The sequence below is a fragment of the Coffea arabica genome, chromosome 2e, assembly GCF_036785885.1.
Source record: "Coffea arabica cultivar ET-39 chromosome 2e, Coffea Arabica ET-39 HiFi, whole genome shotgun sequence".
Classification (NCBI taxonomy): Eukaryota; Viridiplantae; Streptophyta; class Magnoliopsida; order Gentianales; family Rubiaceae; genus Coffea; species Coffea arabica.
Window position 1 is genome coordinate 28,816,603 of NC_092313.1, and position 18,911 is coordinate 28,835,513.

Here is an 18,911-nt window from a genome sequence, read left to right on the forward strand (position 1 = left end):
ACAAAAGCACACAAGAGACGACATGTAGCCTTATACATGGGTGGTGAGAGAGGATTTTTAGGAGATGAGAGATGGTATACAAAGGTTGAATTGGGGTTCAAGTTGTGTTCTTGTATAGAATTTTTCTCTTATAATAAAGAACGAGTTTCTCTCTGTAGATGTAGGTTCAATGGTGGAGCCGAACCATATTAAAAAATAGTGTGTCATTTATCTTTCATGTTTGTGGCTTGTTTCTCATTAAATTGTAGCGTACTTGATATCTCAATAGTTGTTTATTCCATGTTTGGATCCTAACAGACTGCTAAACCAAGATTGATGTAATTGCGTCCTGTAAGAGAGTTTGCAATTCAATTGATTAAGGGAAGAACAGAGAAAATCCCTGAAAATGGGAATTAAAGGAAACAAAGGAAACCCTAAAACTAGTTTCCAAGAACAATTCTGTCGAAGACAGAAAACAAAGAAAATAGTATCAAAGGCTATATCGTTATTTAGGAAACAAGAAGCACTTGAAGGTGAATGTTGCAGAAAGTAGAAGATCCCACTACAATTTACTAATTCAAGGAGCTGTAATTAAGAAAGAAAGAAGACAACTCAGAGAATTAGGGATTGTTATTAATTGATGAATGAGTAGGAAGAATGTAGATGAAGATGATAATCAATTACAAGTAATGGAAATCGGAAATCCAAGAACTGCCTTCAACTTACCACCCTCCTCTCTTTTATTCGGCTACTACACTTGTCCAAGTCAGCTAATTCATTACAACCAACCGACATACAAGAATTATAAGGATTTATTCATTAAGTCCCTATCATACTCGCTTTATTACAAAAAAAAAAAAAAAAAAAACCCTATCAATAAAACTAAGGTAACAAACAATGTTTTCAGAACCGGACCGGACCGGCCGGTTCGACCGGTTGGACCGCGAACCGGCCATGTCACCGGTCCGGTCTAATGCTAAAGCCGGAAGTTCATGGAGAACCGTTGAAACCCGGACGAACCGGACGAACCGTGCGAACCGTTAAGAACCGTGAACCGGCGGTTTTTTAAATTCTTCAACAAAATATCAAGAATGGTGTAGCTAAGATTCGAACCTGGGTCTCCAAGTTTGGATATGACAATCTCACCGCTAGACTGTAGTTAAATTTGTTGAGAATTCTACTTGACTAAAAAATATATTAAAACATCAAGTTCTTCTCTTTTTTTTTTTTCAATTTTTTCTTCTTAACCATTTTTAACCCAAATATCCACAACAAGATTTTCTCAAGTCTTCACCATTATTATCAGGTTATTATCTTTAGCAAATTGTAAACAAGTTGAAAATTTCAACTTTTCTTGTTTTCCAACATCTTAGTAAGTTTAATTTTTTTCTTTTCAAGGTTTTTTTTTCTATATTATTATCTTTAGTTGATTTTTTGCATTTTCTTCTTTTTCCCCTCAATTTTCATATGTTTCCCTCATTTTTGTTTTATTTTTATTCGATTAATTAAGGATGAAATTTTTGCAAAAGTAGTGCACATCCGTGTAGGAATTGGGTAGGAATTACAAATAATAACATTGGGCTGGTAAAAAATATGGTAGTTGGCACATAATCGAAGCTATTGATAATTGAATTTAAAATAATTAATGGTATAGGATCATTGAATTTAATATAACATGTTAATTAGTAATGTTTAGTAGCAATTAATTTTTTATGTGTTTAACTGTATATTTGTTTTTCAAAAATTTTTAGTTTTTTTTAGTTTGAGCAATTAGATTTATATTTTTATAATAAAATTTTAACTTTTTCATCTTAAGTTGATGAAATTGTGAAGGTGGTGTGGTTGCTTATCAGGCCACTGATAAAAGTTTGCTATTCAAATAGTTTGTCTTAACTTGAACTCTTTTATGGATTTTTTTAAGGGTTGTAAAAGAATTTCAATATTTAATTTATTTATTTTTTGTGTTTTTATTTGTGATAATTGGTGAACATTTGGATTGTATCTATTTATGTTTATAATGAATTTATGAAAACTTATGGTGAATTATGATATTTTAATTATATTTATCATTCCATGTTTTATGTATAATTTTTAGAAAATTTATTATTATCATAACTTAAATTAAGTTATGTTGGTAAAGTTCAAGTGTAGAATGAAACCTACTTAGTACTTAACAAAAAAAAAAAAAAAAAAAAAAAAAAAAAAAACAGTGAACCTTTGAACCGGCCGGTTGGACCGGTCGGACCGGTCGAACCGCGAACCGGCCACCTCTCCGGTTCACTGACCGGTCCGAGTTTAAAAACATTGGTAACAAATACTTCCCCCTCAGAGAATCCTTGTCCTCAAGGATTAAATTCAGGAAATTGTTGTTTAAGGTCAAACCAGAATTCCCAGATAGCATCTTCAAGAAAAGAATTGCTTCACTATGCCAAAACTTTTGTAGCAAGAGAGTTACCACATTTCACCAATTTCTGATCAAGTATGGCTATAGGCTCCATTAATAATTATCCCTGTGTATTGATTGTGTATTGATTGCAAAAGGAATGTGTGAGGTAACTAGTGAGTGCCCACTTTCTTCTTTAGAAGAGATACATAAAAAATAGAGTGTATTTTTGCCATATTAGGCAGCTAAAGCTGATATGCAACAGGGTGTACTCTTTTGATCACTTGGAAAGGTCCAAAAAACTTAGAAGCTAACTTCTGACAAGAGTGTACCTTCAAAGAGTGTTGCCTCTACAGTTGTAGTTTCACATATACCCAATCTCTTGCTGAGTACTGTCTATCAGACCTGTGTTGGTCAGCTTGTTGCTCCATCCTATTTTGTGCCTTATGAAGGTTGTACTTTAAGTGATGCAAAACTATCTCCCTTGCTGCCAAGATTCTATCCACCACTTCCACTACTGAATTCCCAAGTAGACAAGGCATATGCAGAGATGGTGCATGACCATACACCACCTCAAATTGGATAACCTTAGTGGCAGCATGAAATTTGGTATTGTACCAATATTCAGCCAAGGGTAACTAGATAGACCACTGCTTTGGAAAATCTCCACACATGCACCTCAAATATTACTCCAAACACCTGTTTACCACCTCAGTTTGACCATCTGACTGAGGGTGGTAGGTAGAAGAGGTATTAATCTGCACTTTTAGTAACTTAAAAAGTTCTTGCCAAAAAGTGCTAATGAAGACCACATCCTTGTCACTAACAATGCTCTGAGACAAGCCGTGAAGTCTACAGATCTGATCCAGGAATATGTGCAAATATAAATGCTGAATAAGCATGTGACAATGCCAAGAAGTGTGCATACTTACCTAACTTGTCAACCACCACCAAGATGGCTTGTTTACCATGTGCATTAGGTAAACCTTCCATAAAGTCCATGGAAATTCACTCCAAACCTTTTGAGGCACACGTAAAAGTCGTAATAAACCCAAATCAGCAGTATTGTCATATTTGTTGCACTGACAGACATCACATGCAGCCACATAGTTGACTATGTCTTGATACATTCTTCTCTAATAAACCACTGACTTCAACTTCTTTTAGGCAGCATAAACTCCTGAATGCCTCCAACAGCACTAGAATGCCACAAGTGAATTATATTATTCTTGAATTGGCAGTCATTTTCTACCACTAGTCTCCCCATCCTCCTTAACTGCAAGTTGCTCCATGTGTAATAAGGTGAGACCTTAGAAAGATCAAATTGTAATTGAGTGATGAAGTTCTATAGCCTTATATCTATTTGCCATCCCTTTTTAATCACTATCAAAGATCACTGTTAACAATGATGATGGCAAGAGCTTCTCTTGGTTCTGCTAGTTTTCTAAAGAGAGTATCTCTCACCATATTATATGCTTCTTTCCTGTAGTGAAGCTCATAATAAAATCTTACTAGCTTAGCCATCCATTTCTGCTGCATAAGAGTAGGGCTGTCAATGGTCCGGGTCTAGACCCGGACCCGAACCGGATCCGTCAAATTTATTCGGGTATGGGTAGGGATTTAATTCCGTTACCCGGACCCGGATCCGGATCCATTTTGCCAAACAAAAAAACGGGTCGGATACGAAATATAGTATTCCGACCCGTATTGGACCCGGATCCGGATATAAATGGATTACTAATTTAAAATATATATATTTATTAATATAATTTGATTAGGATGATGTATTTGAGTAATCAATATAATTGGACCCGGATCCTAATCAATATAATTTGATTAGGATGATGTATTTGAGTAAGGTTAATTTGATTTCTTTTCTTATTTGATTTTTTTTGTATTAGTTAGAAATTAGTTTATAAATATATGTTTTTTCTCATTTTTGTTAGAAATTATAAATTTTGTTAGTTTTTTTTCGGGTAGACCCGGATCCGGATCCGGGACCCGTCGGATCTGGATCCGGAACATAGAGTAAAGACTCATCGGGTAAACGAGTCGGGTCCGGATCCGATATAGTGTGCCGGGTCCGGGTCTGGAATAATGAATTCCGGCCCGGACCCAGCCCGTTGACAAGCCTACATAAGAGTGTTCAATCTTTGTTCCATCATATATTCAATGCTCTAATGGTCATTTTTAATGATAACGTACCTTCCAGGTAGATAAGGTCTCCACTTCTATACAGCAGCAACTATGGCCAATATTTGCACTTTTCCAATATACTATCATATGCTATTCCCCCACACACCTAAATCTTACATTGTCCCCAATGTAAAATAAAGAATAAAAGAAAATTAATGGGGATAACGAAACTTCCTTGATAACTGAGGGGGCCGTCGACAGCTACAGGTGAGGGGCGAATGACTGTGGAGCTCGACGTATGTTGATGGTTGGCGGCGGTGGAGTTCGGATGGAAGAAAGAAAGAAAGAAGAAAGAAAAAGAAGAGAGAAAGAAAGAAAGAAAAAGAAAAGGAAAAAGAAAGGAAAAGGAAGAGAAAAGAAAAGGGAAATACGAATGGGAATTGCTCCAATCCGAGCTGGTTTTTTGTACTATTACTTTGCTTCTTGTACGAAGCTTGAAGATGCAGCAAGCGCGGAAATTTTTTTTTTTTTACATCTGATTTTGATTTTTTTCTTTTTCCTTTTCTGTATTTCCTTTTCTTTTCTTTCTAATTTTTCTGCAAAAACAATCAAATAGAAATCAAATGAGATGGAATGATTTTTTTTAAAAAAAAGGTAAAAATATAAATAGAGATAAATAAATAAAAATAAATAATAATAGTTATTAACAAATCATAAAATGATTTATGAAATTTTTTTGGTGTCTACATATATACACATACTAATAATTTTTATATTTATATATTTTTCTTATTTAATCTTACCTATAATTCTTTCTTATTTTATTTACTTTCTCTAATTAATTTTATATTTTTAAAAATATAACATCTAAAAATATATATTAACGAAGAGGACATCCGTTAGACAGGTCCTATTTTATGTAGCATATATGTCTCTACATGAAAAAAACTTTTTTAATAGGTATCCCGTTTTTTGACATGAAAAATACCTTTTGACTACATTCTGACTAGCGCCAAAAGCTATCCACTTTTGACATGCTGCCCATGGAGGCCTAATTTTTTTTAGTACTGAATTTGTTTTGGATACGTTAGTATTTCTTGAATTTTAGAAAATGCTTCTCTTTAATAAATGTAAGTTCATTTTAATCTTGATTCGCAAGCTTTTTCTTGAAAATGGTTTGCCATTTCTTATTAGTTGTTACAGTAAATTTAGCATGCATATATGCTTTTTGTCAAAATTCAATCATTTCAAAAGCTAGAAGGGAACTTCTAAAATACCTGCATCCTCCTTTTTCTTTTTTCTTTTTTATTCCCCCCCCCCCCCCCCCCCCCCCCGGCTTTGTATTCAGAATCAGATTGTGTTCAATTAGTTGGAATTTGGCTTTGGAGTTAAAAGGGATTTCCATTTTTTCCTAGGTATTCCACAGCTTGCATAACAAAAGCACAGAGGCGGAAGAAAACCCATGATTAAATCATACAACAGGCTTGTAAGAAAATGCCCACTCTGAAAAAATGAAAAGTTGAATTTCCTATTTTCAAATTTACATGCAAAAAATGAATAATGACATGCAAGAAATAGTCTGCTATTTCGCCATGTTTCACAGTTTATGAGAAATATATTACAAATAAATCCACATAAATGGTGGGAATAATAACTCAAATATGGTGGGACAAATAAACATACAGGGTGACCCCTGCCAGCTGAGATAACTAGCTGGTTTATTTAATTTAATAGTTTGAATACAATAGTAAATCAATGCCATAGCTCAGATACTGACTAAATTTTTCTCCCTGAAGAATTCAACAGCATCTTTTAGGCTGACCTCCAAAGGAGTGAATTGAACTCCCAACCTTTTTGCCTTCTCATTGGAGGCTCTGTAGTTTGGGCTGATAAGGTTGGTATTGTTTGACATTCTGCTGTATGCGGGACAATACACAATTATGGCAAACATAAATAAAGCTTAGGTAATGAAAATGCAAATGTAAATTCAAATGCTTGAAAATCTACTGGACAATTGCCTCATATCTACTGTAAATTGTGCCTTTTTTACGAAGTTTCAAAAGACCTTTTAAAAGATAACTTTAGTTGTGATATGAATGAAATTTATTTTTTTCTAAAAAAAAGCCTAAAACGGAATTTCTATTTTGGAGACAAAGCCAATTTGGTGATATATCCTAGTCCAAAGAAGACCATCTTCTAGAAATCAACCTGAGAAAGAGCTCATTTTTTATGGAACATGAGACCAAAAGAAAAAAAAAAAGAAGGCAGAAAATTTAGGATTTAGTGTCCTTTAAAAGAGAGTATAAAAATATGTGATACATTTTGGACGTATACAAGGCCATCAGCAAAAGCCTGTAAAGACCTAAACAAGGAAAACAAGACTTACTTATCAGGAAATTGGTGAGTTGGGTAATGCTCATGCAAAATCTTGATGATCTGAGAGGCATTTGCACATCTTTCAACCAGACAATATCTTCCACTTGCAGAAGGGGTTTCAAGGGCAAGAACATGTGCATAGGCAACATCTCTAACATCAACCCAGCTACATGTTGCCTTAGGAAATGGTTCAACCCCTGCATTTGGCACCTAAGATCTTTAAACACATTTTTTTGCAGGCTCTTCAGCAACATAAGTGAAACTGTGCATACAATTAAATACAATGTTGTTTGCCATGAAAAGAGTCAAATTTAGAGGCCTTCCAGAAGAAATGTGTTGTATGTACTACTTTGTTCTGTTTTAGTATCAGCAAAGCCACAGAGGGGAGGGAGATGTGAGGAATGAACTAGTTGAGACAATTCAGATAATTGGTGAATAATAAGAAAGATTAATCCCAACAATCTACTAGCTAATCTGTCCCTGGAATTTCTCAGATTTAGAGTTAGGTTTCTCTTTCAAAGGATAGTTTATTTATTTATGTGAGGAATAAACAAGCTTTAGCAAGTCTGAACAACATAAACAGTGACTACTCCTAACAAATTTTTCCTCACAATTACCACCCAAAAATTTCTTTTCCTTCCTGTTAATCACATAGAACCTCAATGTTGTTGAAAGGAAGATGCACACAACGTGAATTTCAGATGAAAGATTGTCTTGCAAACCTTTAAAACATCATAAGCTGGTCAGAGTTTATAGCTTGATATATCAGTTCACATTCTGACCTATGTCTGTCAATCATGTGATTAGCCAGCAGTGCCTTGAAATGTTATTAGTCATAAGTTTTTTGTTCTACTGTAACAAAGAAAGTTGTGGTGCATAATAAAGCTATAACTAACATAGATGGAAGAGTCAGTTAGACAATGATTACTAAGGTGATTCAATAAATTTTGAAACAAACCCTTTAATAGGTTGAGGAACAAAACAGCGCTCGAATTAACAGATGGCTGCAAGAGAGGACCAATGACCAATCCTGGATGAATTGTAATCACGTCAATGCCATGATCCTTTGCAAATTTCCATGCAGCATTCTCGGCCATGGTTTTTGAAAGTTCATACCAAGACTATCAACACCAAAAAATCAGTAAATGTTGGTAAGATGGTAGCAGAAAGTAATTAGATTTGTAAACTTTAAGAAGTAACATTATAAATTTATACAAATTTGACAAAACCAGCAGCTAACATCAGTTGGAACTATTATTGCTGTAGCTACAGACCACAGAGTGAAAGTATCCTCATTTCCTAGGACAAGCTATGCTCTAAGTGAATAAGTAGATTTCTCAAGGATCCTAGCAATGGTGTAAACTTTTTATATTCAAGGAATGATGCAAAGCACCAGAGTGTCGACATATCCTGATCATCTGATCTCTTAATCCACAAGTTAACAGCAAAACTACAAGGGACCTTGACACTTGAACACATAGAGCCATATTCATGATATTATAGCAGAAGTTCCTTTTCAACTGACCAACCAAATATTCTAGGTGTGTATTCTCAGACAATAGTATAGAGTTTGATAATGCAAGAGATGCATAATTGAGTAGGAAAACTTTCATATTGCTCTTTCCTCGACTATTCCACACTACATTATTAATTTTTCATTAAAGTTAAGTTGTTACTTAGATAGAAGGAAAGAAAGGGACTGACCATTCTGGTCACAAAAATATCCTTCTTTTTGCCTATTAAAGTACCACCAAGTCATGAAGATCCTAACTTAATTATCTCCACAGCTGGGCTAACTCCTCATATGTGTCCCAATAACAAGTTAAAACTAAAGAATTCCAGCATTCCATATTAGATTTTACTGGAAGAAGACAGATAATATGTGTACCTTTTGCTCCTCACAGTATGATGGATCGGAAAACCAACTTTCATCAACTACCACATCCTCCTTTAATTCTCTGTTTTCTGAAACTGCAACCATAGAGGATGTTATAACTACTCTTTTGACAGAAGAAGAATTTGCACATGACCGCAGCACATTCAGTGTTCCACTTACTGCAGGTTCCAGTAGTTCTGCCTATGAAATCAAACCAAGTAAAAAAGGAAGTCATTACCAGTCATAGGTAAGACTATGCTTTTAACCTGCAAAAAACTTATCATTCTGGTATTATGTTTGAGAATTTCACCACAAATGCTGTAAACCTACAGCTTTAGTTACTTAGCTAAAGGATGCATATAGTTGTCTTATCTCCTCTTGCTGCAAAAATAAGTTCTCAGGTCCTTTATTGTTGTTTTTTCCCATATTAGTTACTTAAGACCGATAGAGGAACAACTGAAATAAGTCTCAGATGTGGTCACCAATTAAACCGTTTGGTACCAAATATCAACCGATGAAATTCTGTTCTGGCTTGAACAGGACAGACAGAAAATATAAAAGGTGTAGCTCCCATGAATCCTGCGAACAGATTTTAGCGTGAACACATAATGCATGTTGCAATTTCTTTTAGTGTCTATGAGTCAACCTTGTTCATTGAAATGACTAAAATCAAAGTTCTACAAAGTTACTTAAATAAAAATCCATAAACACAATTTGAGAAACAGACAATGATAAGTGTACTGCATAAAATTTTAAGGCACAATCATTAATAGAAGTTAATCAACTTACAAATGAAGATACATATAATTTGCAGATGCTTGAACATATATTGTAGTTTCTATAAGCTTCTTATTCATTCTGGTATGGGCACGCAAAAGCTATTGGCTCTACACTGGCTGAATAATTAGTTGGTCAAAGCAGGGATTCATTTGCTCCAGGACAAGCTTATAGCTTGCTCTATAACCTTACCCTGACTGACTTACCCAGGAAAATAGTTAGTCGGACCCAATCTACTGCCCAATTGTGGACCATTTGCTATGTTTATGGCTCTTAATGTTTTTATTTCACAACATTACACCCTTTGAATTGTTTCTCTGAAGTACCAATTTCCAGATCATTTCATAGAAACATCATGTATACTGATTAAAAAGAGACTAAAGCCCATAACACACGACAGTCTTTTTTGTGAATGACCTGCAGGAACAGATTAGTTTTGTATGTACCAAATGTAAAGAAATATTCTTCAGGTGTTTGACCTGATTGCTACATTAATCTCCTCCCTTTGGTTAATAAAAGAAAACGTAGAGCCATAGAATTGGAAACATGGTTCGCCATCGCGGGTCGCGGTCGCGTCACGGTCTCAGTTGTTCCACATCCGTCGCGATATATCGGTTGAATATCGGGTGATACGAACAATATAACACATTAAAGTTTTCAAAAATTTTGAAAAAATTACTAAAATTAGAAAATACTAAAAAAGACACAATTTAAAAAAATATCGGAGTCGACTCCGAGTTGACTCGGATATATCGGCCGATATCATGCATCACGAATTCGAATCGATCAATATCGGCCGAGTCAGAGCGAGTCATCGCGGATATGGTGATATCCGCGATTCGGGGATCGGTATCGTATCGGTCTCTTCTGTTCCAGATACGACTCGGCCGATACGTATCGGTATCGGCCGATATGGCGAACCATGATTGGAAACATTTGAGTCTAACTCTTTTTTTTTTTGCCTTTACAGTTATAACCTTGTCATAAATCACATATAGAGGAGTAGACTATCACCCAAAAAAGCCAGTAAAAATGCAACAGAGGAAGATACTAAAAGAAGTCGCACAATTATAAATCAGAAAGTATGCTACGATTTTCAAACTTCAAGAGATAAATAGCAGATTTTGTAGACAGTAGAGAATTTCCAATCTTGTAAAGCAAATGTACCTCTGGATTGCTGAATGAAAGTTTGATTGGAGATGCAGTATGGAAAACCCCTTCACATCCCTCGACTATTGCATCAAACGATCCCTCTTCTAGTAAGTTTGCCGAGTACAACTGAAGCCTTTCCTTAGCTCCATCAAGTGATGTCAAATGTTGTGTCCTTTCCGGATCATCTGTGTCATGATTGCATCAGTAGAATGTTCAGACAGCTATAGTCAAAACCATGCCGCCTTGGTAAAGTGTACTATGTTTTCACTATGGCGCAACTCAAGAAGCAATGGACTTAGAGCAATAATAAACGAACCTCAAAGCAATGATAAATTTGACTAGCTAAAGGCAAGCGGGGAAAAACGAAAAGAAATTGACGGGCAACATAATATGACCACAATAATATCATAGCCCTATGATTTCTGGTTTTGAGATGTGTACATTTGTAACTTTCTTGATAACAATTAATTCTTGAGATAATTATCAGAGGGACAATTGTATGCCATCTACCACTATTTTTATAACAAACTCAGTCCTTCAGAAGAAGGATATAGATTCGATAGGCTAAAGATTTTTGAGTATAACTTGATCGTTGTATCTGGAGCATGAAACATTACTGTTAAGGTATACATTATATAGTTTCAGCTACTCAAATATCAATTAGGTTGGTCCACATCAATTTTTTTTTTGCATGTGATTTTCTTTTGAGCAAACAGAACATGGGGAGCATTTAGCTGTTGCAAGAATATCATCTGGAGCTACAAAACAATTTCACACTGCAGAGTTGAATAAAAATGTTGGGCAAATTACATATAATCCTCCTGTGGCTTTGTCTGTTGCCACATGACCCTTCTAACATTTTAAAATATCCAATTCACCCACTATGATTTTATGTAAAGCGGAAACTTGATGGAGAATAGCCTATATAATGTCGTTAATTGAAATACCATTAGTACTTTTACTTAAATGCTAAATCAATCGACGATTTAATTACCTTATATAAAAGTATAAGGGGATTATATGGATAAATATAAAAATCACAGGAGGGATAAAGTGGACAATTATATATAAGAGAATTACATTGAAATTAAGACTTTATCACACACGCTTTTAGAGCGCGTTTGGTATAAATGCCGTAACTAATTGTGCATTCCATCATTTTCCGCTTTACATATAACTATGGGGGGTATGTGGCTATTTTGAAATCTTAGGGGACCATCTAGCATTATATAAAATCACCCTAAAATATAGTTATAAGTAATTTACCCTAAAATGTTAGATTCCAGGAGCAATTAAACAACAATCAGAACAGGGCATCAAAAACTGCACAAGCCACTAAGATAGTTGATCAAGAACAAAAACTGGACTTACAGGCATCTCGAACTGAACCTTTAACAATATAACCGCGCTCGAGCAGCAGCTTCACCAGCCATGAAGCTATGTAACCCGAAGCTCCGGTCACACACACCATTTTCCCTTCTCCTGCTCCACTCATTTTGTTAATATTTTTGTGTGTGAACCTGTCACCTGTTTGCCTTACTTCTGGACTTAATGGAGGGAGGCATATATGGTGTATATATATATATATGGTGAAGAAGACGAAAGATTGGATATGAGATTACGTGGGAGACTAGGGAGATCCATATGTATTCTTGCAATTTGCATGCATCATCGCTGACATACGTATGGTATAATCGCGTCACATCCCATTTTAAGGCACAATCATTAATAGAAGTTAATCAACTTACAAATGAAGATACATATAATTTGCAGATGCTTGAACATATATTGTAGTTTCTATAAGCTTCTTATTCATTCTGGTATGGGCACGCAAAAGCTATTGGCTCTACACTGGCTGAATAATTAGTTGGTCAAAGCAGGGATTCATTTGCTCCAGGACAAGCTTATAGCTTGCTCTATAACCTTACCCTGACTGACTTACCCAGGAAAATAGTTAGTCGGACCCAATCTACTGCCCAATTGTGGACCATTTGCTATGTTTATGGCTCTTAATGTTTTTATTTCACAACATTACACCCTTTGAATTGTTTCTCTGAAGTACCAATTTCCAGATCATTTCATAGAAACATCATGTATACTGATTAAAAAGAGACTAAAGCACATAACACACGACAGTCTTTTTTGTGAATGACCTGCAGGAACAGATTAGTTTTGTATGTACCAAATGTAAAGAAATATTCTTCAGGTGTTTGACCTGATTGCTACATTAATCTCCTCCCTTTGGTTAATAAAAGAAAACGTAGAGCCATAGAATTGGAAACATGGTTCGCCATCGCGGGTCGCGGTCGCGTCACGGTCTCAGTTGTTCCACATCCGTCGCGATATATCGGTTGAATATCGGGTGATACGAACAATATAACACATTAAAGTTTTCAAAAATTTTGAAAAAATTACTAAAATTAGAAAATACTAAAAAAGACACAATTTAAAAAAATATCGGAGTCGACTCCGAGTTGACTCGGATATATCGGCCGATATCATGCATCACGAATTCGAATCGATCAATATCGGCCGAGTCAGAGCGAGTCATCGCGGATATGGTGATATCCGCGATTCGGGGATCGGTATCGTATCGGTCTCTTCTGTTCCAGATACGACTCGGCCGATACGTATCGGTATCGGCCGATATGGCGAACCATGATTGGAAACATTTGAGTCTAACTCTTTTTTTTTTTGCCTTTACAGTTATAACCTTGTCATAAATCACATATAGAGGAGTAGACTATCACCCAAAAAAGCCAGTAAAAATGCAACAGAGGAAGATACTAAAAGAAGTCGCACAATTATAAATCAGAAAGTATGCTACGATTTTCAAACTTCAAGAGATAAATAGCAGATTTTGTAGACAGTAGAGAATTTCCAATCTTGTAAAGCAAATGTACCTCTGGATTGCTGAATGAAAGTTTGATTGGAGATGCAGTATGGAAAACCCCTTCACATCCCTCGACTATTGCATCAAACGATCCCTCTTCTAGTAAGTTTGCCGAGTACAACTGAAGCCTTTCCTTAGCTCCATCAAGTGATGTCAAATGTTGTGTCCTTTCCGGATCATCTGTGTCATGATTGCATCAGTAGAATGTTCAGACAGCTATAGTCAAAACCATGCCGCCTTGGTAAAGTGTACTATGTTTTCACTATGGCGCAACTCAAGAAGCAATGGACTTAGAGCAATAATAAACGAACCTCAAAGCAATGATAAATTTGACTAGCTAAAGGCAAGCGGGGAAAAACGAAAAGAAATTGACGGGCAACATAATATGACCACAATAATATCATAGCCCTATGATTTCTGGTTTTAAGATGTGTACATTTGTAACTTTCTTGATAACAATTAATTCTTGAGATAATTATCAGAGGGACAATTGTATGCCATCTACCACTATTTTTATAACAAACTCAGTCCTTCAGAAGAAGGATATAGATTCGATAGGCTAAAGATTTTTTAGTGTAACTTGATCGTTGTATCTGGAGCATGAAACATTACTGTTAAGGTATACATTATATAGTTTCAGCTACTCAAATATCAATTAGGTTGGTCCACATCAATTTTTTTTTTTTGCATGTGATTTTCTTTTGAGCAAACAGAACATGGGGAGCATTTAGCCGTTGCAAGAATATCATCTGGAGCTACAAAACAATTTCACACTGCAGAGTTGAATAAAAATGTTGGGCAAATTACATATAATCCTCCTGTGGCTTTGTTTGTTGCCACATGACCCTTCTAACATTTTAAAATATCCAATTCACCCACTATGATTTTATGTAAAGCGGAAACTTGATGGAGAATAGCCTATATAATGTCGTTAATTGAAATACCATTAGTACTTTTACTTAAATGCTAAATCGACAATTTAATTACCTTCTATAAAAGTATAAGTGGATTATATGGATAAATATAAAAATCACAGGAGGGATAAAGTGGACAATTATATATAAGAGAATTACATTGAAATTAAGACTTTATCACACGCTTTTAGAGCGCGTTTGGTATAAATGCCGTAACTAATTGTGCATTCCATCATTTTCCGCTTTACATATAACTATGGGGGTATGTGGCTATTTTGAAATCTTAGGGGACCAACTAGCATTATATAAAATCACCCTAAAATATAGTTATAAGTAATTTACCCTAAAATGTTAGATTCCAGGAGCAATTAAACAACAATCAGAACAGGGCATCAAAAACTGCACAAGCCACTAAGATAGTTGATCAAGAACAAAAACTGGACTTACAGGCATCTCGAACTGAACCTTTAACAGTATAACCGCGCTCGAGCAGCAGCTTCACCAGCCATGAAGCTATGTAACCCGAAGCTCCGGTCACACACACCATTTTCCCTTCTCCTGCTCCACTCATTTTGTTAATATTTTTGTGTGTGAACCTGTCACCTGTTTGCCTTACTTCTGGACTTAATGGAGGGAGGCATATATGGTGTATATATAGCTATGGTGAAGAAGACGAAAGATTGGATATGAGATTACTGGGAGACTGGGGAGATCCATATGTATTCTTGCAATTTGCATGCATCATCGCTGACATACGTATGGTATAATCGCGTCACATCCCATTTTATCAAGGTCAATTGATCAGTGTAAAATAGAAATGAACAATAAATACAATGGTAAATTACCTTCTACACCCTATGGTTTGATGTTTTATCACATAACTCCCTATAATTTAAAAACCTATATATGACCCTTTCGTAGTTTGGGTTATTGTGTCACTTTAGCTTGTTCTGTTAAAACTAACGGTCAATAGTAAAAAGTCAAATTCAAACTACTAAATTGACAAATTCACCATTTCACTACTTTTTTTTTCTTGTTTTCCTTTTCTTTCTTTCCTTTTTTTTTCTTGGAAAGAGAAGAGATGACTTTGAAAACTTGTATTTTGGCTTACAAAACCTTAATTGTTTCCAAATACAAAAGAGACAGAAGGGAAATAAAAATAAATCAACAAGAAACAAAAAATATGGAAGGTAAAGATATAACAAATAAATAAGAAACAAAAAAACACCAAATCTTTTTTACTATGAATATCATTATAGGTTTTTAAACCAAATCTTTAATAGTATTTTCTAGTTCTTATTTATCTATTTTTTATTCCAATTTCTTCTTTTTGATGTTTGGAGGAAAAAAAAAAACAAGTAATGAAGGGATAAATTTGTCAATTTATTAGTTTGACTTTTTAATATTAACTGTTAGTTTTGACGAAAAAACTAATAATGACACATTAACTCAAATCATGAGGGGGTTATATATAGTTTTTAAACTATGGGGGTTATGTGAGAAAATACCAAACTATAGAGGTTAAAATGCAATTTAGCCTAAATCCAAAATTTGGCGGTTGCATATGAAAAAATAACAAGGTTCTTGACTTTGCTCAATACAATTCCAAGTCTAGAGACACAATTTTTAAATTCACTACCAGGATAAACCATTCTCCTTTTTTTTTTCCATTTTTTCGGGTTAAAAAGTACAAACTACTTGAACTAGAAACTAGTCCTGACAAAGTTTGTGGGTTTTTTGCAAGAGTTTTAGTTAAATATTGGTTACTTCGCCTAATTTGCACCTATTTTATCATGTAAATGCATGCACACTTTTAAAAAATAATGCATGCACTTATATTATTGCCTTTCTTACATTTAAATACTTTTTTCAATTTAATTTTACTTTTCTGGCAAAACTAAATCTGAAGCCCATTTCAAGAAATATCCACCGAATACCAGGTCAACAAACCCCCTTCGTAATAAAGAACGAAAAGGACCGCAGCGGTCTTTAACTTTTTTTTTTCTGACATTTTCTTACTGAAGTAAGAAAACTGGTCCACACCCTTGAACACGCAGCGGTCTTTAACACGCAGCGGTCTTTTTGCATCTAAGAAAGCTTTTGATTGGCTAGAAATCCTTCTCTGATTGAGAAATGGGAATTGACTTGATGATGGCAACTCCATTTAGAAAACTGGTCCACACCCTTGAATGTGGTTTAAATTTAATAACACCATTTCATCATTTCTGACGACTGCTTCTTCTATATCCTAGCTCACTGCACACGCCAGTCGTGTGAAACTTGGCAAAAGAGTTGCACCCTCCGTCCTAAAATTGTCTGTCGCATTTCGAGATCCAACTTTTTAAAAATAGCATGATGATGATATTTGTAGATTTGTTTTAAAAATTGTCATCAAAAATTCAAATTTTAAATTGAATTTAGTATGAAATATAGATAAAGATTGGAATAACATTGAAAAAAAGAGATGAAAAGTTATTTTGATTTTGATAAGATGATAAATATTTTAGAACGTTTCAAAATAAAAAAAATATATGACATTTTCAATGAAACAAAAGGATGGAGAGAATATATATAAGATACTGAAAACTAGCATCCATCAGAAGCAGTCAAATCAAAGCCAACATATTACTTGTAGTTTGGGTAGCCCAAAAATTTAGCAAAATAAATTAGGAAATCAAGTGCGATAGAGAGCTCACTGCACACGCCAGTCGTGTGAAACTTGGCAAAAGAGTTACACCTCCATCCTAAAATTGTTTGTCGTATTTCGAAACCCAACTTTTTAAAAATAGCAGCTTGATGATGATATTTGTAGATTTGTCTTAAAAATTGTCATCAAAAATTCAAATTTTAAATTGAATTTAGTATGAAATATAGATAAAGATTGGAATAACATTGAAAAAAAGAGATGAAAAGTTATTTTGATTTTGATAAGATGATAAATATTTTAGAACGTTTCAAAATAAAAAAAATATATGACATTTTCAATGAAACAAAAGGATAGAGAGAATATATATAAGATACTGAAAACTAGCATCCATCAGAAGCAGTCAAATCAAAGCCAACATATTACTTGTAGTTTGGGTAGCCCAAAAATTTAGCAAAATAAATTAGGAAATCAAGTGCGATAGAGAGCTCACTGCACACGCCAATCGTGTGAAACTTGGCAAAAGAGTTACACCTCCATCCTAAAATTGTTTGTCGTATTTCGAAACCCAACTTTTTAAAAATAGCAGCTTGATGATGATATTTGTAGATTTGTCTTAAAAATTGTCATCAAAAATTCAAATTTTAAATTGAATTTAGTATGAAATATAGATAAAGATTGGAATAACATTGAAAAAAAGAGATGAAAAGTTATTTTGATTTTGATAAGATGATAAATATTTTAGAACGTTTCAAAATAAAAAAAATATATGACATTTTCAATGAAACAAAAGGATGGAGAGAATATATATAAGATACTGAAAACTAGCATCCATCAGAAGCAGTCAAATCAAAGCCAACATATTACTTGTAGTTTGGGTAGCCCAAAAATTTAGCAAAATAAATTAGGAAACCAAGTGCGATAGAGAGCTCACTGCACACGCCAGTCGTGTGAAACTTGGCAAAAGAGTTACACCTCCATCCTAAAATTGTTTGTCGTATTTCGAAACCCAACTTTTTAAAAATAGCAGCTTGATGATGATATTTGTAGATTTGTCTTAAAAATTGTCATCAAAAATTCAAATTTTAAATTGAATTTAGTATGAAATATAGATAAAGATTGGAATAACATTGAAAAAAAGAGATTCAAAGTTATTTTGATTTTGATAAGATGATAAATATTTTAGAACGTTTCAAAATAAAAAAAATATATGACATTTTCAATGAAACAAAAGGATGGAGAGAATATATATAAGATACTGAAAACTAGCATCCATCAGAAGCAGTCAAATCAAAGCCAACATATTACTTGTAGTTTGGGTAGCCCAAAAATTTAGCAAAATAAATTAGGAAACCAAGTGCGATAGAGAGCTCACTGCACACGCCAGTCGTGTGAAACTTGGCAAAAGAGTTACACCTCCATCCTAAAATTGTTTGTCGTATTTCGAAACCCAACTTTTTAAAAATAGCAGCTTGATGATGATATTTGTAGATTTGTCTTAAAAATTGTCATCAAAAATTCAAATTTTAAATTGAATTTAGTATGAAATATAGATAAAGATTGGAATAACATTGAAAAAAAGAGATTCAAAGTTATTTTGATTTTGATAAGATGATAAATATTTTAGAACGTTTCAAAATAAAAAAAATATATGACATTTTCAATGAAACAAAAGGATGGAGAGAATATATATAAGATACTGAAAACTAGCATCCATCAGAAGCAGTCAAATCAAAGCCAACATATTACTTGTAGTTTGGTTATAACAATATCTCAGCTTG

General features: G+C 34.3%; 2 protein-coding genes across 5 annotated transcripts; both read right to left on the reverse strand.

Annotated features, from left to right (window-relative positions):
• Positions 1-2,712: 2,712 nt before the first annotated feature.
• LOC140036203 (uncharacterized) lies at positions 2,713-3,492 on the reverse strand. Its single transcript, XM_072077512.1, has 3 exons — positions 3,331-3,492; positions 3,070-3,222; positions 2,713-2,949 (listed from the first exon to the last, which is right to left on the reverse strand). The coding sequence occupies exons 1-3, from the start codon at positions 3,490-3,492 to the stop codon at positions 2,713-2,715; spliced, it is 552 nt and encodes a 183-aa protein (XP_071933613.1).
• Positions 3,493-6,064: 2,572 nt separating this feature from the next.
• On the reverse strand, positions 6,065-15,221 carry LOC113732311 (phenylacetaldehyde reductase). Of its 4 annotated transcripts, none has more exons than XM_027258010.2 (7): positions 14,934-15,221; positions 12,051-13,752; positions 10,695-10,864; positions 8,763-8,951; positions 7,833-7,995; positions 6,885-7,071; positions 6,065-6,414 (listed from the first exon to the last, which is right to left on the reverse strand). In XM_027258010.2, exons 2-7 carry the CDS (start codon positions 12,172-12,174, stop codon positions 6,264-6,266), a joined length of 984 nt encoding a protein of 327 aa, XP_027113811.2. In that variant the 5' UTR covers positions 12,175-13,752; positions 14,934-15,221; the 3' UTR covers positions 6,065-6,263. The 4 variants fall into 4 exon arrangements, with proteins under 4 accessions (XP_027113811.2, XP_071936380.1, XP_071936382.1 ...); XM_072080279.1 differs by having other exon boundaries at positions 6,065-6,411; positions 14,934-15,206; XM_072080281.1 differs by lacking the exon at positions 14,934-15,221 and adding an exon at positions 8,989-9,016 and having other exon boundaries at positions 8,763-8,845; positions 12,051-13,466.
• Between the last annotated feature and the right edge of the window lie 3,690 nt (positions 15,222-18,911).